At 48.3% G+C, this 20,429-nt stretch overlaps 1 protein-coding gene across 6 annotated transcripts in view; it reads right to left on the bottom strand.

Moving 5' to 3' along the window:
• ZBTB16 (zinc finger and BTB domain containing 16) overlaps window positions 1–20,429 on the bottom strand; it is a 183,419-nt gene that overhangs the window by 87,031 nt on the left and 75,959 nt on the right. For all 6 annotated transcript variants that reach the window (XM_046685066.1, XM_046685068.1, XM_046685062.1 and 3 more), the window contains one exon: window positions 4,414–4,511. In XM_046685066.1, the coding sequence (XP_046541022.1) occupies window positions 4,414–4,511 (98 nt within the window). The remainder of the gene's footprint in view (window positions 1–4,413; window positions 4,512–20,429) is intronic.

The following is a 20,429-nucleotide window of genomic DNA, read 5'->3' as shown; positions in this document are numbered from 1 at the left end:
TGGCCAGATCAATGTCATTAGTTAATGAGTTAGGCTATTGTTTGTTAATTTAAATGTATTCTTATCATCAGGTATATCTCATAAACACTTGATTAATTAATACATTCAAACTGAAATAAAAACTTCAATTAAACTGAACATTCACTACTACCCTTTAGAGTCTTAAAAAAGAAAAAAAGAGAGAAAGAGAAAGAGAAAGAAATAACTGTCTTTAAGAAGGGCCTCCTACAGGGCAAACTTCTAATTAAACAAATTGTCAATTTCAACACAATGAAAACTGATTTAGGAGCGTAAATTTAGTATTCTAGTCACTGAAAATAAGACCGCATATTGTCGATCTCCTACAGGCTGATTTCCTCGGATAGGGACATGCAGAGGAGAGAGGAAGACAACGAGAAAGGAGGAAAAAGAAAGAGAGAGGGAGAGAAGGAAAAACAAGAGACAGAGTGTTTCACCCTTTCATCAATAATGTCTCCGCAGAATTCCATGTGGCCTGTTTTCAAGCATCAGAGAAACTCTTCTCTCGCCTGCTCCTTCACCCCACCCCTACCAGATTAGAAAAAAAAATTAATCGTGTATGATGACAAACTTGGCTCAGCACTCACTGTACACACTGTACCCACAAGGCTGGCTCCCAGCCAGGCTTGGCCCAGCGCCAGAACTACAATAACAAACACAGGCCATGCTCGCCAAGAGGGGGTGGGGGCCGCTAGCACGCAGAGGGAGCGAGCAAGGAACTGAGCGCCTGAGCATCGTTCAGCTCCGCTGAGCAGGAGAAAACAGCAGGAATGTGCCTGTGCAAGGGCAGCAACAAATTCAGGGGAAGCCAGGAGCACCGTGACCCTGACCCAGATCCCAGACTCTCTTCTCCATGGCCTGCTCCGGTTTAACAAATGGTCCCCAGGGTTCTGGAGCAGCTATTGTTCTCCTAGGCTCTGCACTGCTGCTCCAACCACTGGTGATGTTCTGTAAAGTGGGTCTGCACTACAGACACTGAGAGGCCATTCTTGCTGTCGGCTTCCTGCACGAAGCTTTCAGAACAGGGCAGCAAGGAAAGCTCCTGCTATCTAATTAAAGGCCTCTTCTAAAACATCACACAGTTCTGTTCTCAGGCAACTTGGGGAGCAGTCAGAAGGTGTACAACCCGACTTCTGTGACTGGAATCTGAGAGAAGACCCGGCACCACCAGTCCAGCCCTCCAACCCCAACTCCCTGACAAGGCCAGGGCCCTTCAGAGGCCCCGGAGCCTTCACTGTGTAACAGGGGCAGGGGCAAACAATCTAGGAAGTGGTCTGGCCTCCCTAAGCTCTTGCTGTCATTTTAATTTCAAGACCTCCCAGCATAGGGGTGAGAGATATGCAGGACAATAGAAAGAAAAAACAGAGACTAGAAATGTCAGAGTGGAAACAACCTGTGAGCTATCTGCAAGGGTGAATTAAAGCAGGATTAGGGCCCATCATAGGTCCCCCATCACCAAATCCTCCTTCACAAGGGCTTTGGCAAGTGAATTTCAGAGGGACAGATCATTTGCAAAATCAGGCTTGAGGCACAGAGAAGAAAACCCAGGAAAACAGGACTCAGCTCCCAAAGCTGCTGGGGCATCCCTATGAGACTGTGGGACTTTGAAGGGGTATCTCAGTGAGGACAGGCATGCGCGTCCCCAGGGAACTGCTGGCTCCTCAGGGGTGAGGCAGAGTCACTCATGGTATCTGGAGTGCGGGCTCCAGGCCCACCTGAAAGGGTGTAAGCAGCTTCTCCCCTTTCTGTCTCTCCCACCGGCCCCACCAACACTGCTGAAGTGTGTTTCACAGCAGAACCAGCAGCTAATTCAGACTTGGACAATACGGGCCAGAGGGCTCCTGGCTGCCCCCACCCCCTACCCGCCCCGCCGCCGTACACCCCTGGGACACAGTCTAAACAGCGCCCAGTGCAGGAGACAGTGGTGGGAGACTGGACATTCCCTGAGCTGCCCATGGGCCTCCCAGGCTGCACTCATTCATTCAACCACTATCTATAGGCTCCAATGTGCTGGGCATAATGGGGACAGGCCCTGTCCCCAAGTAGCTTCCAGTCCATTAGAGGAACAGAGGGAAAGGAAGATTACATCCCCCGAGAGCCTATCACAGGTCAGGCATGGCGCTAAGTGTCAGGTGTGAGCCTCTCAACTGCTCTGAGGCAGGGTGAAGTACTCCCATCTCACAGCTGAGGATCCGGAGGCCCAGAGGGTTCCCATTTCTTGCCCAAGGTCACACGGTCAGGAGATAGGTGCCCAAATTCCTAACCCTGGCTCCAAAGTAGGGGTCATCAGGCAAATCCATGAACAACCATAACAAAAGAAGAACGACTGTGCCCAAGGATACTTCAGATAAAGAAATATGGCCACCCAGAAGGAGGCCTGATTGCTTCCGGCTAGAGGTGGGGAAAGCTGAGGATGGCACTGCAGAAGGGACCTTGAAGATCTGGGAAGACTGGGAAGGGTTATTCCAAGCAGAGGGAATGGGTAAAGGAAACCCCAGAGCTCGGAAAGCACAGAGAGCAACAAGCAGACGAGTCCACTGGACTCAAGGAAAAAGTATGGAGGAGGGACGCTCACTGGGCTGAGCGACAGAGGGGGCGAGGAAGCTTTAACCACAGGCTGAGAAGTGTATTGCCCACACAGAAGTGTCCAACTCCACATAGATGGAGACCACACAGGGGCCTGGAGCAGGGAGCAAATGAGACGGAAGAGCCACACTCTGCTCTTGGGAGGGGTGGCCACCTGGTTGGCAGACGGCTCATGAAACCCCACACTGTACCCTAAACAGCATTTAAAGCTAAAGGGAAGCAAGGAGATACAAGGGGCAAGTTACAAAAATAGAACAAATAGAGACATGAGTACCAAGCAGAGGCTGAAGGCAGGAACGCCTGGACTCAGGACTCCAGGCCAAGGTGGGACAAGTGGGTGGGACGAGAACGGTTCAGCGGAGCCAGGTGTGGGGTGGGGAAGGCCCACTCGAAGAAGGAATGGAACACACAGAGTGGACACGCCAACATAGACTGCCACGTGGTCTGGCCCAATCCCTGGATCTGGAAGAGGGAAGAAAGAGAGGCAAGGAGCTAGGGTACCTCAGGAAGGGCCATAAAGGCCAGGGAGAGACAACATCCAAGGCATGGTTGAGCCGCACAGGCTCTGCAGCAAGGCTGTGGCGAGCTGAAGCATAAAAAGCTACCAAATAGCATTTACACAACTGTGCAGGTGACGCAAGAAGCAGGGAGAGACTGCAAACAGCCAGCCAGACCGAAAGCTCTGGAGTACGGTGACGGGAACACACCACAGGGTGACAGCTTCAGGACTAGGGAAAAGAGAGGAACGGGCAAGCAGAAACAATCAACATTTATTAAATATCAACTGTATGCCAGAGAATGGACTACAGATGCCTTTAACATGTATTGTGTAACCTAACACTAAAGAAAAAAAAACTGATACGAGCTAGCAACACCTACACTTTACAGATGCAGAAACTCAGGTTCAGAACACAAATCTGCCCAGGGTCACACAGTTAGCACCTATCACAGACGAGATCTGAACCTTCATCTGCCAGCCCCAAAGCCCATGCTCATTTCACAAATGCCAAACTGCCCAGAAGGCCAGATGCGGGAGGCAACACGGGGAAGGAACCAGCAGGCGCTGACAGCTGACGATATGAGGGGAGAGCAATACCGAATAAGAGGACAGCCCTCCCCTCTCCCTAAAACGGGACTCCAAGGGTGAAAGGCAAGGGAATCAGAGGGAATACAGCACTGGCCCTGGCAGGGAAGTGTGGAGGCCGCCACAACTAAAGCCAGGGGAGCCCATGGCTTCAAAGCAGCAACATCAGACCTGCTGTATCCTTCCCTCCACCAAGGACACGAAGCACACTGGGTGCCAGTGCTTCTTCCCTTTCCACGCCTCATGGGGCAGAGCAGCTTTGCCCAAACATGAGCTGCACAGTCGACCCCACTAGAATTGGATAAAATTAACTTGCAAAAGACAGCACGCTGTAACTAGCTTTGTGTTCCAACCTTTCTATACCTATTTAATTAAAGGCTCCTGTATAATGTGAACCCGATAGTCAGATTCATTAGACAGTGAGAACCTAATTCCACAACTGTTTTGCTAATGAAACCACAGTCTACTTCGAAAGGTAGAGCACGTGGGGCAGTGGGTGCTAACACCACCCTGGGAAACCCAGGTGAGAAAGAGGATGGGTTCGTCCAGATGGTCAGATCATCACGATGGACTTTCTGCTCCATGAACCTGGAGGGAACATCCATGGGACAAGGTGGACCAAGGCCCCAGCCAGCAGTGGGGACACTGTGCTCTGGGTGGAGGTGAAGGTGGGCAGGAGGTGGCTGCCTGTGCTCCAAGGGGCCAGTCAGGGCATCCTTGCCTACCTGAATGAGCCAGTAAGTGCATTCTCAGACGCAAACTATCCAGGAACCGCTTTCCGCAGAGCTCACACCCGTACGTCTTCATCCCACTGTGCAGCTTCCTGTAGGGGAAAGGAAAAGACAGGTTGCTGCTGCTCTCGCTGGACAGAAGGCAGGCCCACCCCCACGCGGGGGCTTTGCAGTCATCCCTCTGGCAGGTGAACAAGAGGAAGGGAGAAGGAGGGCATGGGAGCTAGGGATGGGCACTGCTGGAGCCATATCCCTGGATCCTCAGACAGCCTAAAGTGCCCCCTTTTCTCATGGCCCGCTGCCAAGGAAGCATCCATTCCTGGTCTTGTCCAAGTGCTAGAAGAACAGGGCACTTCCTATTGCTTTACTCACTGGCACACGGACCAAGAAAAAAAAATCAGATCCAATTTCAGAGGGAGGAAGGAAGAAGCACTAGGACAGTCAGACAAATGCTCGTGGTCAAAGTAGCACAGACCACACATGGAGGCCACGAGGCCTCTGCTTACCTGGGTCACAGCACCGCCCTTGCTGCGCTGCGACTGTGCAGGTGCCTGGCTCCCCTGCGAGACCCTTAGACGGAGGAGGCCTGCACCTATACCTTTTCTCTCTCGTATCCCCACTCCCATGCAGTGCCTGGCACAGAGTAGGCTCTGAAGAAACTTATTAATGAATTGATGCTTTTATGGAGACAAGATGCTCCTGTCGGGGCATCCAGAGGTTCTTAGAACTACAGTCACTCCCCAACATGGAGAACCGGCCCCTAAGGCCCATCTTTTGAAACGTCTTCCTCTATTTCTTGCCAGAGGTTGAGCCCTGACAGAAAGAAAGCTTGCAAGAAACCAGATAACTTCATTCTAGAAATGCAAGGTGGTAGTCATCATTTTGGCTTTCCAAACTGCTTTCATGCACGTTATCTCGTTTTACCATCACTGCAGTTCTGTGAGGTGGGCTTGGCACATATGATCACCCCAAGAAGACAGAGGTCCCAGTAACAACTGGCTCTGATCCCAACTCCCACCAGGGGCCTTTCCCGCCTGACCTCACTGTTCAGTCAGGAGCCAGCAATGGAGCTGGATAGATATAGGGAAGCAGGCTGGCTAGTGGGGAGCTGAGCACTGGGAAGAGAGTCTGTGCGAGGCATGGCCGAAGCTCTGAGCTGCTGACTGGCGTGCGGGCCATCTGGCCTGGAACACTGACTTTCCTCCCACCCACACTCCTGTTCTCAGGCCCTGTTCCCAGGATCCACCTCCACGCCCATCTCTGCGCTTTGCCTGCCACCTCCCCAGGGGCCTGGGCCCTGAGGTGTAACAGGGCAGGCAACGGCAGCCAGAGGTAGGAGCTGAGAGCGGTGGGACAGGCAGGAGAGCATTCAAGGCCCCCTTAGAGCCAACAACTTATTGCAATCAGAATGTGATGTGTTTAGACGACAGTCAAAGGCTGGAGAGCTGCTGATACTGATACTGACAAAACTGCGGGTGGGAAGTGGGGGTATTACAGACTCGAGCCAGCAGGACCCGGAGCTGGGCCTCAGTGCCCCCAGATCATGACAACTAAGCCGAGCCACCCACTGCCACCACCTTCGAATCCCGTAATGAGAACACAACAGTGTGTCAAAAACATGCGGGTTCCCAGGTGAGCCTCCTGAGAGCCACGGTCTACGGGCCACAGGGTCCTGAAGACAGCATACAGTGCCCAGTGCGTGCGGCCTCTGATGGCGATCACACCCAGTCCTCTTCATAGAACTCTTTCTCAATCACAGTTTTGTTTGCTCGCCTTCCCTCTAACCCCTTGCCAAAGACAACAAATGATTTCCCAATCACAAACACACACACCCCTCATCCATGACACTGTAGTGCGCCCCACCCCCATGTAATCTTACTCCTGGCCATGGCTGATCCATCCCAATTGAGAAATAGTAACAGTACAGAACATTTTAACTGAACATTCTTAACTCTAAATATATTTCACAATGCTGGGCACTAGGACATGTCCTAACAGCATTCTGGGCAAAGCAGGTTTTTAAATATGTACCCAGGCATATGAGTATGTTTGCGCACGCGCGTGCACACGCACACAGGATAACTGAGTATTCCTACCACTTCCCCGGGTGTGATAGATGTTTGCTTTTCTAAGAGATGGTCCATGGAGTGGCAAAAGCTCTATTCACAAGTGGTTCAGCAAGTGAACCTCTTGCACACATTCATGGTCAGGTCTGGTGCATGGCAGCACATGGGATTTTGGTCTTATTTATTTTCATCCTTTTCTTTACTGGTGATTTCTTAGCTTCCAGAGGTGCCCACCTCTCAGGAGGCGGCTGTCAGGAGGAAAAGGAGGACAAACACCCATTCTGACTTGTTCTCCAAAAGGACTCTGGAATGACCAGTCTTCAGGTTTCAGCAGCCAACGCCAGGATAAGCATCCCCAACTCTGCCCTTGGACTCCCATCTCTTCTCCCTGTAGGTTCCAGAGCAAGTCTCTCCTCACCCTGATGAACAGCTTCTGGGAAGCTCACTGCCTTTTTTCTAGATGCCAATGGATGTGCCTGGCAATTGGTGGAAGTGGCTTTCTTGGCCAAATATATTGGCGTGGCATGAAAGTGGACGTACCCTTGGCCCTTTATTACAGAGGTAGCAGGGTGCAGGGAAGAATGCCACGCGAGCAGCCAGAAGACCTGGATCCTCATCCTGACTCGCCCATTAACTTGTTCTCTGATCTCAGACAAATCCTGCTCTCAGTGTCTCTCTGCATTTTTTCATCTGTAAAGTGAGGTGGGTGATATCTCAGGTTTTGGTCCCATATGGAGCCAAAGTTTTATTATTCAAAAGTCAGACCCATATCCTTTTACCTAGCCTCCAAGGAACTCCTCTAAGGGGCACTATTATCCTCTCTGAGCCATGTTCCTCTTGTGTGATGTCCCATGACACTTAGGCAGTCAACCTAGGATAACCCAAGCAAAAATCAACCACCCAATCCCAGAAATTTATTCATTTTAAAACCTTTTAATCCAGATGACTTGAGTTTCCTCCTTTATTCACTTGCGGTCTATCTTTCAGTAAAAGAAACTTCTGGAACTCATCACCAGCCTGTCTTTGGAACCATTTGGCTGCCATGCATTTCCTAGCCTGCAGAGACACAGGTGTCCTGTCCTGCCCAATCCTTGGGGTAAGGACACTGCCCTGTACCTGACCCACTAACTCAAGTTATCAGAGGCAGCATGGCATCCAGGTAACCCCACATGCAGTACAAGGACAAGGTCCTGCCCCACTGGCAGAGACCTGGGCAAAGCACACAAAGTTCAGACGAGGAAAAGGGAACATCTCACAGGCCTGGTGTTCAAGGGAGCCCAGCACTGGTTTGCTCATAGCATTAAATATTATTCAGATGCCAAGGTGAAAAGGTGGAAGCTTCTCCTAATTCAAAGGAAAAGGAAATGGCAGAGAAAAAATTGAGGGCACTCAAGGGACCTGGCTACCAGTAGCCTCTCCGTGGCACAGTGTGCAGAATGGCCAATGGGGAAATAGAATTCCAACTGGTTTCTGGAGCAAAAGTGCAAATTTGTATGAACTCATGTTCTGTCACTCTTTAGACCACAACCTCCCCTCCCCCCACCGCCATGATGCAACTGCAAAACATTTTGATTAAAATGGAAATTTTGTCCACCTCCTTCTTCTTTACCACACACGCTCATATTTCCCCAGTCCGGTCCTCTCTTTTCACAAGGTCTAACTGCTCACAGCCATCTGAGGTCATCATCCTCCACCGCAACACAGGGAAGGAGGAGAGCTGGGGACGTTTTTGTACCTTTTTGCATTCCGCCTCGGTTTTTACACTCTATTCTCTGAGAAGAAGCAACATTGCTGAACAACGTTTTGAAAGTAACCCAGTTCTAGCACGGTCTACGCATCTCCAATCTATATTCGGTGGAGGATCCATCTCCCCCATATGCTTCAGGTCCGCATCACCCACTCTTGGGAGAGAGCTCAAATTCTCCTCCACCCCCAGTGCTGCCCCACCTCAGACCACATCTGGCCTGTTGGATAAACTCACCTTAAATGTGACAGATTATCATCTAAGTCCAATAAAACAAAGAAAAAATTAACCTCTAACAGTTTTCTAGCTATTTTCTCAAGAGAACTCAATCATTAAGAGAAATCAGAGCTAAGCGAATCTAAACCTTTTAACAAGTAACGGGAGAGAAAGACTCATTCCTTCTCACTGATTCTCAACCACACAACTTTCACCAGTAAAACCCAGTTAACAAGATACATGCTCACCCAAACCATTTTTGTGCTACTGTTAAGTCTAAAAATTCATAAAGATTCTGTCTGCTTTAGACTGTAAACTATATAATGGCAGAAGCCATGTCTACTTTCCCTTTTCTTCATAGGGCCTAGTTAAGAAGTGATTGCTGAATGCTGCTGAAGAAATTCCTCTGTCTAAGGGGGGGGGGGGGTGCAGAGCGGGTCTAGGCATCCCTCGTTTCATCCTAACAATAATCCAGGTACAAGAGCTTCATGGGCAGCCTCCAACCCAATGCTGGACTCTGTCCTGTGGCTCCTGAAGTCCACACGAGGAAGGCCAATGGTTATTTCATAGCCACACAAAGCCTGCCCTTCAGACCAACCTCTCAGCCTCAGGATAAGCCTTCATCTCCCCCAGCCCAGCTAGAACACAACAGCAGAAGAAGTGGAAGCAAGGAGAGACCCATGCCAAACTCCATCCTCCCCATGCTCAGCTGCCAGGGACAGCTGACCACACCAGCTGCTCCCTAAGGGGTGCCCTCTATATCTACTCTTTGCAGGAGAAGCTCGGCCCACCTCCAACCCACCCAGGACTGAGGACCAAGGGAGAACACGAGGAGAAGGGCTGGCAGCACTGCTTGACTGAGAGAGAGGGGTTCAAGGCTCAACATTGCCAATGGTCCATTTCTTCCCAAGTTCCTCTGCCCAGAGACAACCAGCAGTGAGAGCAGACCAACAGGCAGGGAAGGTTTAGAGAGGGAATTCTGATCCGATACTCAAGGCTGCTCTCCTTCACTCTCCTACTCGGGAGCTGACCTGTGAGTTTTGCTGGGCAGATCAGCACTGAAAACTAAGATCTGTCACTGGGGAAAGTTAATGGGAGGGAACTCTGTAGCTGGACTACCCACCTTTGAACGAGGAAAAGTAAAGTGGGGAATCCAACGTATAAGGGCTTTTATAAGGTAATATTTTCCTTGTTCGCAGCCTAACTGACTCCAGTCCCTGAACCAGCACTCGGCTCTGGCCAGTGAGGTCCTGAAGACCTTTCCAACTCACCCTCTCCTTGGTCTGAGTTGCTCCACGTGCAGAAGTTAACCCGACGCTTGGAGCTCTTGCTTTCTGATCCCGTGACCATCAACGTGACCTACTCAGTGCTTCTAGAGGTGCTCATAAGAGACAAGGACGAGACAGGAGATTCTGTGAGTCAAACCCAAACCAAAGTCTAAAATGATCCTCTTCTCTCCAAGGCCTGCTGCCCACATGGCAACCAATACTCTCCAAGATCCTCTACTCACCATGGGAAGCCAGCCACCAAGCAAACTTCTGCTCCTCTCTTGAGGAGCAGCTGGCCAACTGGTGCTGACTTGCTGCCATGTCTCCCAAGTGGGCACAGTGAGGCAGGTCCCTTCATGGGGCTCTGCCAATGTTCTCAGTCTCAAAAGCAACAAATGATTCCTAAACCCAGTGGTAAGAGAACCTCACCCTGGCCTCGCTCACCTCTCCAAGCAGAAACAGAGCTGAGAGAGAGAAGACCCTACGTACGTAAGCAATGCCTTTACTCTTTTTCCCCAGATTCTTAAGTTCAAAAGGTACCTTCAATTTACCTCCATTTACCTTTAATTCAAGTGACAAGAGGAAGGCCAAACAGTCAGTAGCATTGTGAGCTCTAATTTTAAGAGGAAGGAATGAACCAAAAGTTATTAAGCTATGAGGGATTTACTCCCAAAGCCAACTTCCAGGGAGATCACGGGTGTTTCCACATGCGGTCCAATCTCCTATACTTTCTCCAAATGCTTTTTTGCGGGGAAGGAATCCTCTGCACAGAGCCTGTTGTACTGGAGGCCTCCACCCTAAGCCAGAGCCGGCCATTCACAGGACATCTGGGATACTCAGGGAATCTAAGGGTGACATTATATCTTCCCAAAGAATGTCTCTTAACGCTACCAGTAGAGACATATTCCAGTCTAGGTGGGTCATTAGTCACACCTGTGTCCTTTTCTTTACGTTCTTTCTTGGTATATCAAGTCCACAATTCAGCACTAAGCCATTTATAAGTTCTTCAAAACTCCCTGGAGGACAGGAACCAGGTCTCTATTTCCGCCTCCAAGGCCCTCAGCACAGACGCAGGCAGCCAGAGCAGACACACAAGAAGCTAACTTCTAGTGAAGCAGTCACCAACCACCCTAAGACAAAGGGACACCTGATCACTAAAACCCAGTCCTGGGGTTGTGTGGAACCAGAGAGGAAGCCTGGTACCCCCAGGGAGAAAAGGAAGGGAGAGCACTAATCTTGGCTAGGGAAGGGGTCACTTTCATTTCCTCAAGGCATAAGGGAAATTATCCTTTTACCCACATTTTTTTAATGTTGAGATTAGACAGTCATTTGACAAGCTGTGAACGCTTAGCTGGTATTACCACAAATTATCCTTCTAGCAATAGAGTTCGTTGCTCCCTGACTAGTCAATATTAATAAACATTACCAAATGCTTTTACAACACAATTTATTTTTTAATACGGCTCTTTATGTATGCCATAAAGTAAATATACCAATAAAAGGCAAAGATTTCAAACAACATATTAAAAAAAGCAACCAAGAACAGAGTGCTAGTTAACACCTTCTGTGCTGCAGGATTGGGGTGGAGGAGTGGCAGGGCATACAGCCAGCGCCTCTCTGCTGGGAATCCAGACCAGTGGCACTATGGAAGATGTTGGCCATTGGGTTGTGTCAGAGTCTTTTAAAGGGAGGAGGAGAGAATGCCAAAGAAGGCACATTTTCTTAAGAATCTAGATTAGAAGTGTGGTATATTGACTGAAACACTGGATTAGGGGCAGAAGATCTGGTGCTTACTCCAGCTCTGCCAGGAATTATCAAATGACCTTGGTCAACCCCACTTACCCTCTTCTTGATTTCACTTCACACCTTTGCAACATGCAAGGGTTGAGTTAGATGATTTCCTAGGTCCTTTCCAATCAGGTTTACAACACTGAAAGGCTGTGGGGGCTGACAGGGTCCTGTGCCAGTCAGACTATAACCCCCCTTCATGAAGGATCCATACCAGATTCATCCCCTCAACCTCTGTCACCAAGCCCAGAACATAGAGGGGATTCAGTGCATTTCTGTTGAATGAATGAACAAACATGAAAGGGATTTGAAGAGAAAAACATAGAGGTAAAAAAATCCGCCCCCTCTACACACACACACATACACACACACACAAACACAAATCAAGAACAAGAACAGTTGTCCCTATTGTCCAAAAGAGAAGGCCTCCATGGGGTTCTCAGAAAGAAAGCCATGCATCCTGCCTTGGCCTGGGATCAAGGCCAACCTGAAGCTGACTGAAGAGTGGAAGGAGCTGTCCTGAGCCTTGAAAATATGAGGCAGGACAATGGCATTCTCCGCAGCCATAACCACACCAAGTACAGTGCTTTCAGATAAGGCTGCTGTGGGTGTTAAAATACGATGTCAGAAATGACAAAGGGGCATGCTAATCTCCCTGCAGCAACTGCTCAAAGAAGGATCTTCATGGCTGCTGAGCACCAGGAGGCCTGGGCCCTCTGGCTATTACATAACCGGCCCTTTGTTTTAAAATACCGAGTTCTCCTAAGTCATTTATTTGAAATATCTCTATCAACAAATTTCACCAAGAACAAAAGTTTTCCATTTGTGCGCCTGGGCTATAGGATGATCTTATCACACACAATCTCATACAGTCCCTTTCAACAAGGTCTTAGCGTGCTTATCTGCGAAGTTCCTGGTAGCCAAATATGATTGAAATGTTCTATTTATGCTCACTGGATTAAGGAGATGTTGCAAAACGGCACAAAAACCTGGCAGATGTAAGCAAGGTATTACAGCCTGGGCGGTTAAGATCTGAGGGAAGGGGATCAATACACACTTTTGTAGTTTTCTTTTTTTTTTCTTTCTTTCTTTCTATTTTGTGTTCTTTTTCTTTTTTTTTCTTTAAAGGAAACCAGAAAAGTTGTGCTTTTAGAAAAGGGAAGAGGAAAAAATAGTAAAATGCCTTAAGATTTATAGCTTCTTACAGTTCCTTCCAAATCCAAAACAGGGCACCATGATGCATGCTTGATGATGTCAGCCCAAGGGAAACAAAAATAAATCCCAAATATTCTCTCTAGATCCTAAAAGGCCCTATAAGGGAATTGAACTATGGTTATGGATGAGCAGCGCCTTGCTTTTTCTCTCTCACTCCCATATGAGGCTTTCAACCAGCACAAATAGCCAATTTCTGGGAAAATCGTTTTCGAAAAGCTACAGATTCCTCCTTTACCTTGCTGTTTTGCCTGGGTATGTGGGGGAAACACTGTCTCCTGGTTATCAAGGCTCATTTTTACATGTCCTCGCTTTAGCCAGGAAGCCGAAATGCTACCTTGAAATCCCACAGATCAGCCCTGGATCCTCAGAGACTGGTGAAAATCGCTGAGGTTTATTAAGGGCCCACAAAAAAAGTTCCCCTGGAATTAAACGCATCTGAAAATCTTCTTAATGTATATTGCCTCATTCTTTCTGCTTTAGTACACCGAAAATTAAATTACTTTTCTATGAGGATTCTGAGCTTTAGAGCCATCATGTTAAACATCAGTTATGAACACAAGATAAGAGATGGGGCACATGACACTGTATGGACACCGGATCACCTTGTGTAAGTTACTGTCACGTTAGTGAAAGAAAAAGGCAAAAACCAAACAGATATATCCACTTCGTTGCTGGCTCTTTTTTTCCTTCCTCTGGAAAAATGCAGAAAGACCAAAATGTAGTCAACTGAGGTTTTATAATAATAATGCCAATGCATATATATACCACATCTGACTTTGAAAGAGCTTGCTAAGGATCATCTCAACTACCCTGTGCTTGGGGACGAGAGTGCTGTCCCCATTTTGTGGATGCAGAAACTGAGGCTAAATGACTTACTTTCCCACATAAGCAAGGGGAAGTCTCCAGACTTCCCAGCTTAGAATCCACATTCACATTTACCCACCTGAGGAGAGACCATCCACGACCCATAATGTCCTCCCACAGCCTCCCCCTACAGGACAACCACCAGCAAGACAGAAGACACCGAGAGCACGCCCAGAATTCACGGGGCTCTAATCAGAGAGAGGCGAGAAGAGAGGAGCCACTAACACAACAGGTAAGCCAAATGATGGCACCCGCAGTCCATGGACAGGCTGGGTCTCGGGGACGTTATAGCTTCCGACAGGAAGGAGCTCAGGGAAGGCACACCGCCTCGCCGCCTACTGCTAATGACTGTATCTGTCAATCACCTACCCTGTGCCAGGCTCTGGGAAAGTACGGCTGCACCTGAACCGCAGTCCATCTAGTTAAGTTCCCCATCAACACTATTCTCCACTACTGTACTTTGTGGATTTCCTTTATGGAAATTAATGCAATCTACAGGTGTATACTGGGTTTTTACGGTGTTCCTTCTCTCTCCCAGACCGTAACCTACACAAAGGCAGAAACCCTCTGCTGTATCCTCAAGAGTCTGGCACAGAGTCCGGTACACAGCAGGCATTCAATACAGTTTTTTAAGTAACAGCTTTATTGAGATATTATCCACATACCCTAAAATTCACCCTTTTAAGGTGTACCATTTGGCGGTCTTCAGCATATTCACAGAGCTGTGCAACCATCACCACTATCCAAGCCAGAACATTTTCATCACCCCAAAAAGAAACCCCATGCCTATCAGCAGTCAGTCCCCTTTCCTCTCGGCCCCCAGTCTCTGGCAACCACTAATCTATCTGCCTCCACGGATCCGCCTATTCTGAACACTTCATAGAAATGCGGTCACACACTATGTGGCATTTTGTGACTGGCTTCTTTCACTTAGCATATATGTTTCCAAGGTTCATCCATGTTGTAGCATGCGACAGGACTTCATTCCTTTTTATTATGGAATGGCAGAATAATATTCCATTGTGTAGACATATCACATTGAATTTATCCATGAATCAGTCGATGGACATGTGGTGGTTTCCCCTTTTTGGCTACTATGAATAATGCCGCTATGAACATTGGTGTACAAGTTTTATCTGTGAACAAATGCTTTCACTTCTCCTGCATATAAGCCTAGGAGTGGAATTGCTGGGTCAATGGCAACTCTACGCTTAACCTTTTGAGGAACTGCCACGCCGTTTCCAAGGCAGCTGCCCCACTGTACATTCCCATCAGCAAAGTAGGAGGTTTCTGATTCCTCAGTACAGTTTTGGACTAAATGAATAAAGGAATGAAGACTCCTCCTGCTGTAAAAAACCCGCAGAGAGGGGGAGAAATTTCCGAGGCTCCTCTGGTCGGCCAGCATCTTCATCTGTAGACATGAAATGCACACTCGTGTTGAACAGAGCCCCAAAGAAGGCTATGTATATTTAGTTCATTCTAGAGAGAGAATCGAATGAAAACAAAGACAAGGAAAGTAAAACCCAAGACAGCTCAAAGTGGGTCCTACCTCTGCGTGTGATTTCAACCTCCACCCTCCACCTCCACGTCCAGACTCAATAATTTAATAACCCACACTCCTTAAACAGATTTAGTTGAAAAAAAATATGAGCAGGATCCCAGCTCAACTGCAGCTGACTCTGATTTGGTCAGCAATGAGCAGAGCTTTATTTGACAGCCCTGCTGTCTATAACGGGAAGTTTGAAAATATACTTAATAATATTTAAAACCAAAACACACACACAAACAAAAATCTCCCAGGCAAAATCTAGGCGAGGGACCCAGGGAGCTGGAACCTGCTGAGAACATGGGTGAGCCAGGGGCAAGGGCTGCTTCTCTTCCTGGGCTTGCTGGAGGGGCAGTGAGTCTGGAGCAGGCTATGGGGAGAAGCTCTGGGAAGGGTTCCCCAAACTTCGTTTTTCCCCCCTTTTCTTTCTCTGTAAAAGAAGGCAGCTGTATTCCTTTCTGCACAGACTCCTTGCAAAGAACAAACAAACAAAGGCTGGGATGGAGCAAGGCCCCTTGCAAGCTGCAGGTAATTAAAATGGCCTGTAAATGCCCCAGCAGAAAGCACTTCAAAGAGACAGTAATTCCAGCAATGGCCAGTCAAGACTGTGTGGTGTAAAAATTATGAGTTTTCCCAACGGGGAGCTTTGTGTGAAAAGGACAGGGGTTGGTGGCAAAGGGAGGGTGAGCCACACAGAGGAGGCTGACAATTGGTGTCCACACCCAGTGTGCACAGGACTGCGTGTGTGTGTGTGCGGCATGCACACAGGCAAGAGAAAGGGGGATAGTGTGAGTGTGTGTGTGCACGCACACATTTATCAACACCAAGACGCTCCACGCATGTGGGCATGGAGATAAAAGGAAAAATAAAATAAAAGCAACAAACACGCATCCTCTTCCCCTGCTGGGCCTTGTTTCCAGGGGGAGAAGTACCCGGCGGCTCGCGTGCTCCTCCAGCTCCTAACTTGTGAGCCGGCCGAGCTGAGCCTGGCGTGTAGGAAATGCAAAATGCTGATGACTCTGGGCCCAGTGACAGCCAAGGTGCAGCCGGCTCCCTGGATATGCATGTAGTACCTTCCATCTCACAGAGACACATACTTAGCGACTACATACTGCAAGCTATGTTATCTTAAAACAGAGGATGGAGAAAAGGCAGAGATCCTTCACCTTGACTGACGGCATTCGCCAAATCCTCGTGCTACCTACCTGGTGCCCCTGCACTCCAGGGGATGCGAAGACCAGTCCATAGCGTGGAGCTGATGCTCATGAGAATGGAGGGGGCACAGGGACCCTGGCCTTGCTCTTATAATACACAACACAGAAAACTCAAACTGACACACACGTCACTGATCACCTGACCATAACACGGTACATCTCAAAAAACAAAAAAGCCTATCACTAGTGTATTTTTTTCTGTATTCTCTCTGCAGAGACCTAATACCCACAAAGGGCCACTGCACCAGGCAGGAGAGATAGTATCATCCCGAGGGGGCCTCCCCGGTCCCTCGACTCCCAGAGCGGGTCCTCCATTTTATCCCCATCTTCTGTGCGCGTGTCTATTGTTGCACTGATGGCACTGGGGTGGCATCTGCTTGCTTGTCTGTCTCTCCAACTAGATGGAAAACTACCTGAAGACACCGCTTGACCTCATTTCTCTGTATTCTCAAGCCAAACAGAAGGCATGGCATCAGTGGGTGCTGAAGACATGTTCTGGGTGAGTGAGGGGGTGGTGCGTCTTGGCCACACTGTGGGTACCAAATAAGTCAGGACCTGGATGGGGTACATACAGCATATTGTGTAGAGCCTAGAACCCAACTGTTCCTCACCCTCATCAGGCAGTTGAGAGTTCATGAGGCCCACAGGAGCCCTGGAGCCTGCAGAAGGTTGGTGGAAGGAAGCCCAAGCTTGTCGAGGCGGCAAAGAAAGCGATGCTGGCCGGTGGCTTTATTCCCCCATAAACAAAATCCTGCTCTGCCTCCTTCACAGCCCCACTCACTAACTCCTCCCTGACATTGCTGGCTTTAAGCCCACACATAAAAATGTCCTTTACTATTTTTATTTAATGAGCTTTCATTTGCCTCCCCTTCTTTGTAAATGAGAAAGAAAGCTCACCTCCTAATGGGGATGGGGAGAGGAAGCAAAGTGGAATCTTTTTAAAATGGGCCATAACTTCATGAAAAGCTTTCTCCTCGACAACACCCCCAACCCATCCCCACTCCTCCACAAGTCCTCAGGTCTCTCCATTCCCCCTGCATCCTCCCTTCTCACCATTCAAAACAAGATGCATGGATTTTGGACATTTGATTACTTTTAAGTATATATTTTCCCCTCAAATAGACTGAATACAATGGTTAGGAAATGTGACAGAAAACTATTCTGAGCCATTTATTGCCTTAATACCCACCTTTGTCCAACAGGCAGTTTTGACAACAGCGATAAATTCCAAATTTATGTCAACAGAGCATATGTTGAACACCTCATTTCTGAGCTAAAGCGGCATGCTGCCCTATAAATCACCGTTCTGTTTGAAATGAAAGTAGATTACAGGCCTGTGTTATTGAGCAGTTAGAGCTATAGTCATATAAATCAGAACTTTTAACTCTAGGCAATCCGTTGTGCAATTAACTAAAGGGTACTTTGTCATTTCAAGGCTTGTGCACAGACTTGGCAGGGCTCAGAGCTACCGGGGAAAGGGGTGGGAAGAAAAAAAGTTTTTAGGCTACAGAAAGGTTTTCGACTACAGCAATCATCACACCCTACAATGCCTTACCCCCCAACCACCACCGCAAGAACCTGCCAAGACTGTATACTGGCAAAGACAACCTCATAATCAGCATCTGCCACAAAGACAACATCATACTGAGTATTTGTCACCAAGTCACCTCTGGAATCCCTAGTGACTTCTCGTTCATTAATTAAGCATTTTCTAAGCACGAGCCATGTGCATAACATTGTCTTAGGTGCTAAGATGATGCCAGAGACGTGAGAGGTGATAATAGTAATGTAAACAACAATATTAAAACGATGTTGATAATGAAGAAGTAGAAGAATAAATGTATACGAGACATATCTGAGCATTTACTATGTGCCAGGCACTATTCTGTGCATTTTCACCCATTATCTCATCCAACCATCAGAACAACCCTATGAGGCAGGGATTATTTTTATTTCTGTTTTGCCGAGGAGGAAACAGAGCACAAGGAAGTAAACAATTTGCCTGAGGTCATAAAGCTGGTAGGTGGCAGAGCCTGATACAAACTGAGTTACTAGAGGAAAAAGTTTAAAAACTCAGACTTGACACTAGCCCTGACTGCAAATTCCAGGTCTAAAACCTACTCACTTTAAGACATTGGGGTTTTCTAAACCTCGGTTTTCTGATCTGTCAAGTGGGATAATAATATTGTTACCCCAGTAGATAGAAAAAATGAGACTGAGCATGTAAGAAGATTTAGCACAGTGTTGAGAACATAATATGCTAAATAAACATTAGCTAGCATGGGGCTGAAGAAGAAGAAAGAAAGACCCTTGTCCCCTGGCCAGTTCATAACCTAGCTGGTGAGAAAGAGACAGAAAGAATCCTGAAAGGAGATCTGCTGGTGGGGTACCAAAATATCAACAAATAACCAATGCATGGGTGCGCAGAAGAGGAGCACATAAACAACGGGAGGTATGGCTAGAGATGGCTTGAGGACATGGTGAGACTGAGCTGGTCCTTTCTGGGGCTTTGTAAACTCTGAAGGGCTATATCTACCTATGTTAGGAAACATTAAGAATGCAAAGGCCTCGGACAAGGGAGAGAACTCCATGTCATGGAGGCATCGTATGAGCCAAGACTTGCCATTAAGAATGAGCAAGCCATGCTAGACAAACCTTTGGGAGGTCAGCCTAGCTCATCTAGATGGGTGGGGGGAGAAGTGGGTGGGGATAACCTTGCAGAGGTCTAGAGGGGGCTGGATTACGCGGGAGTCCTAAAACAGAGGTTGACTTTGATCTCAGCTCTACAATCACTGAGCAGCCACCAAAAGCCTCCTTAGAACAATGGAGCTGGCTGGGAGTAGAAGGCTCAGGGTGGGCAGGGATCATGGAAGGAGCAGGACAGAGAGGAGTGCCCAATTCTGTATTGAGAATGAGGACATTTCCAAAGACGGTAGTGAAGTCAGCCTTCCAGAACAAAATGCCAACGCAATATCCCTGCCATGCATCTGTAAGATGCTTCAGCTCCCCAAGAGGGTACAAGAAGAGAGAGTTTGGAGCAAACCATCTATCTCTATCTATTGCCTAGCACAGGCACCTGGCTCTGTGGAGTACAAGTTACCATGGCAGGGAACTCAGAAGACCTGCTGCTTCTGTTTGCTACCTGGCAGCAACATCCATCCAATTAAACAGGCCATCATCAACTGATCAGAATGCAGATGGCAAGAAGAACGTGAGTGGAGGAGACAGGCTATGTTACCTCGTCCCCCTAGTCATCTGGAGCTGTTACCAACTCAATATGGTTGGTGGAACAGGAATATCCAGGTCCCCTTTCTCTCTCAGGAGCCTAGACAGGCTGCAAAACAACTAGTTACTCGGCATAGTGAAAGATACAAAAAAGTATAGGACAACGATCTGTCCCCCTAACGCTTACCATCTAATTGAAGAGAGAAGACAATACACAAAAGAACATAAACCAGTTCTTAGTCGTGCTCAGTCAGGTCCTGACTGCAGTCGCCACACCCAGAATCAGCAGGAATCAAAAACTCAGAGGCCTCCAGAGGAGGTGGGCTAGAGGCTGGGCTCAGAAGACACCAAGGATGTAGCAGGCAGAGAAGAGGAGAAGGTATTTCAGATGACAGAGGCACTAGGACGGCATCATTCCTGAGCAAGGGGCGGCCAACCGAGAGACAGGGGAGCTGGGGCTGAGGTGAGCATTGTGGAGTCGTGCAAAATGAATGGAGACCAGAACGCTAATGGGGGAGAAGGTGGGGTTGAAAAGCAGGCACAGAGGGAGCTATGGCAGGTCCCTAACAGAGGAGGGAGGGAGACATGAGGATTATGGTGGTTCAGAAGCAGAAGTCTGACATGCTCTAGAAGCCCTCAATGCCTACCCATCCTCTCATGACATATGGCACTAAAGACCATCTGGCCTTGGAGACTGGCCAGATATTTGCTCTCCGACCTCCTCCACAGCCTCCCATTCACAGACAAGTGGATTCCTTGCAGGAATATAGGGTGACGGGGCTTTCCTGCCGCCCACTCTGTGTTCGGTCACTTGCCAGGGTGCTCTGTCTTGCTCCACAGCTGGATGCCAACAAGGCAAGGAAA

This window comes from Equus quagga, chromosome 14 (assembly GCF_021613505.1).
Source record: "Equus quagga isolate Etosha38 chromosome 14, UCLA_HA_Equagga_1.0, whole genome shotgun sequence".
Lineage (NCBI taxonomy): Eukaryota > Metazoa > Chordata > Mammalia > Perissodactyla > Equidae > Equus > Equus quagga.
This window is presented reverse-complemented; position numbering and strand designations above follow the sequence as displayed.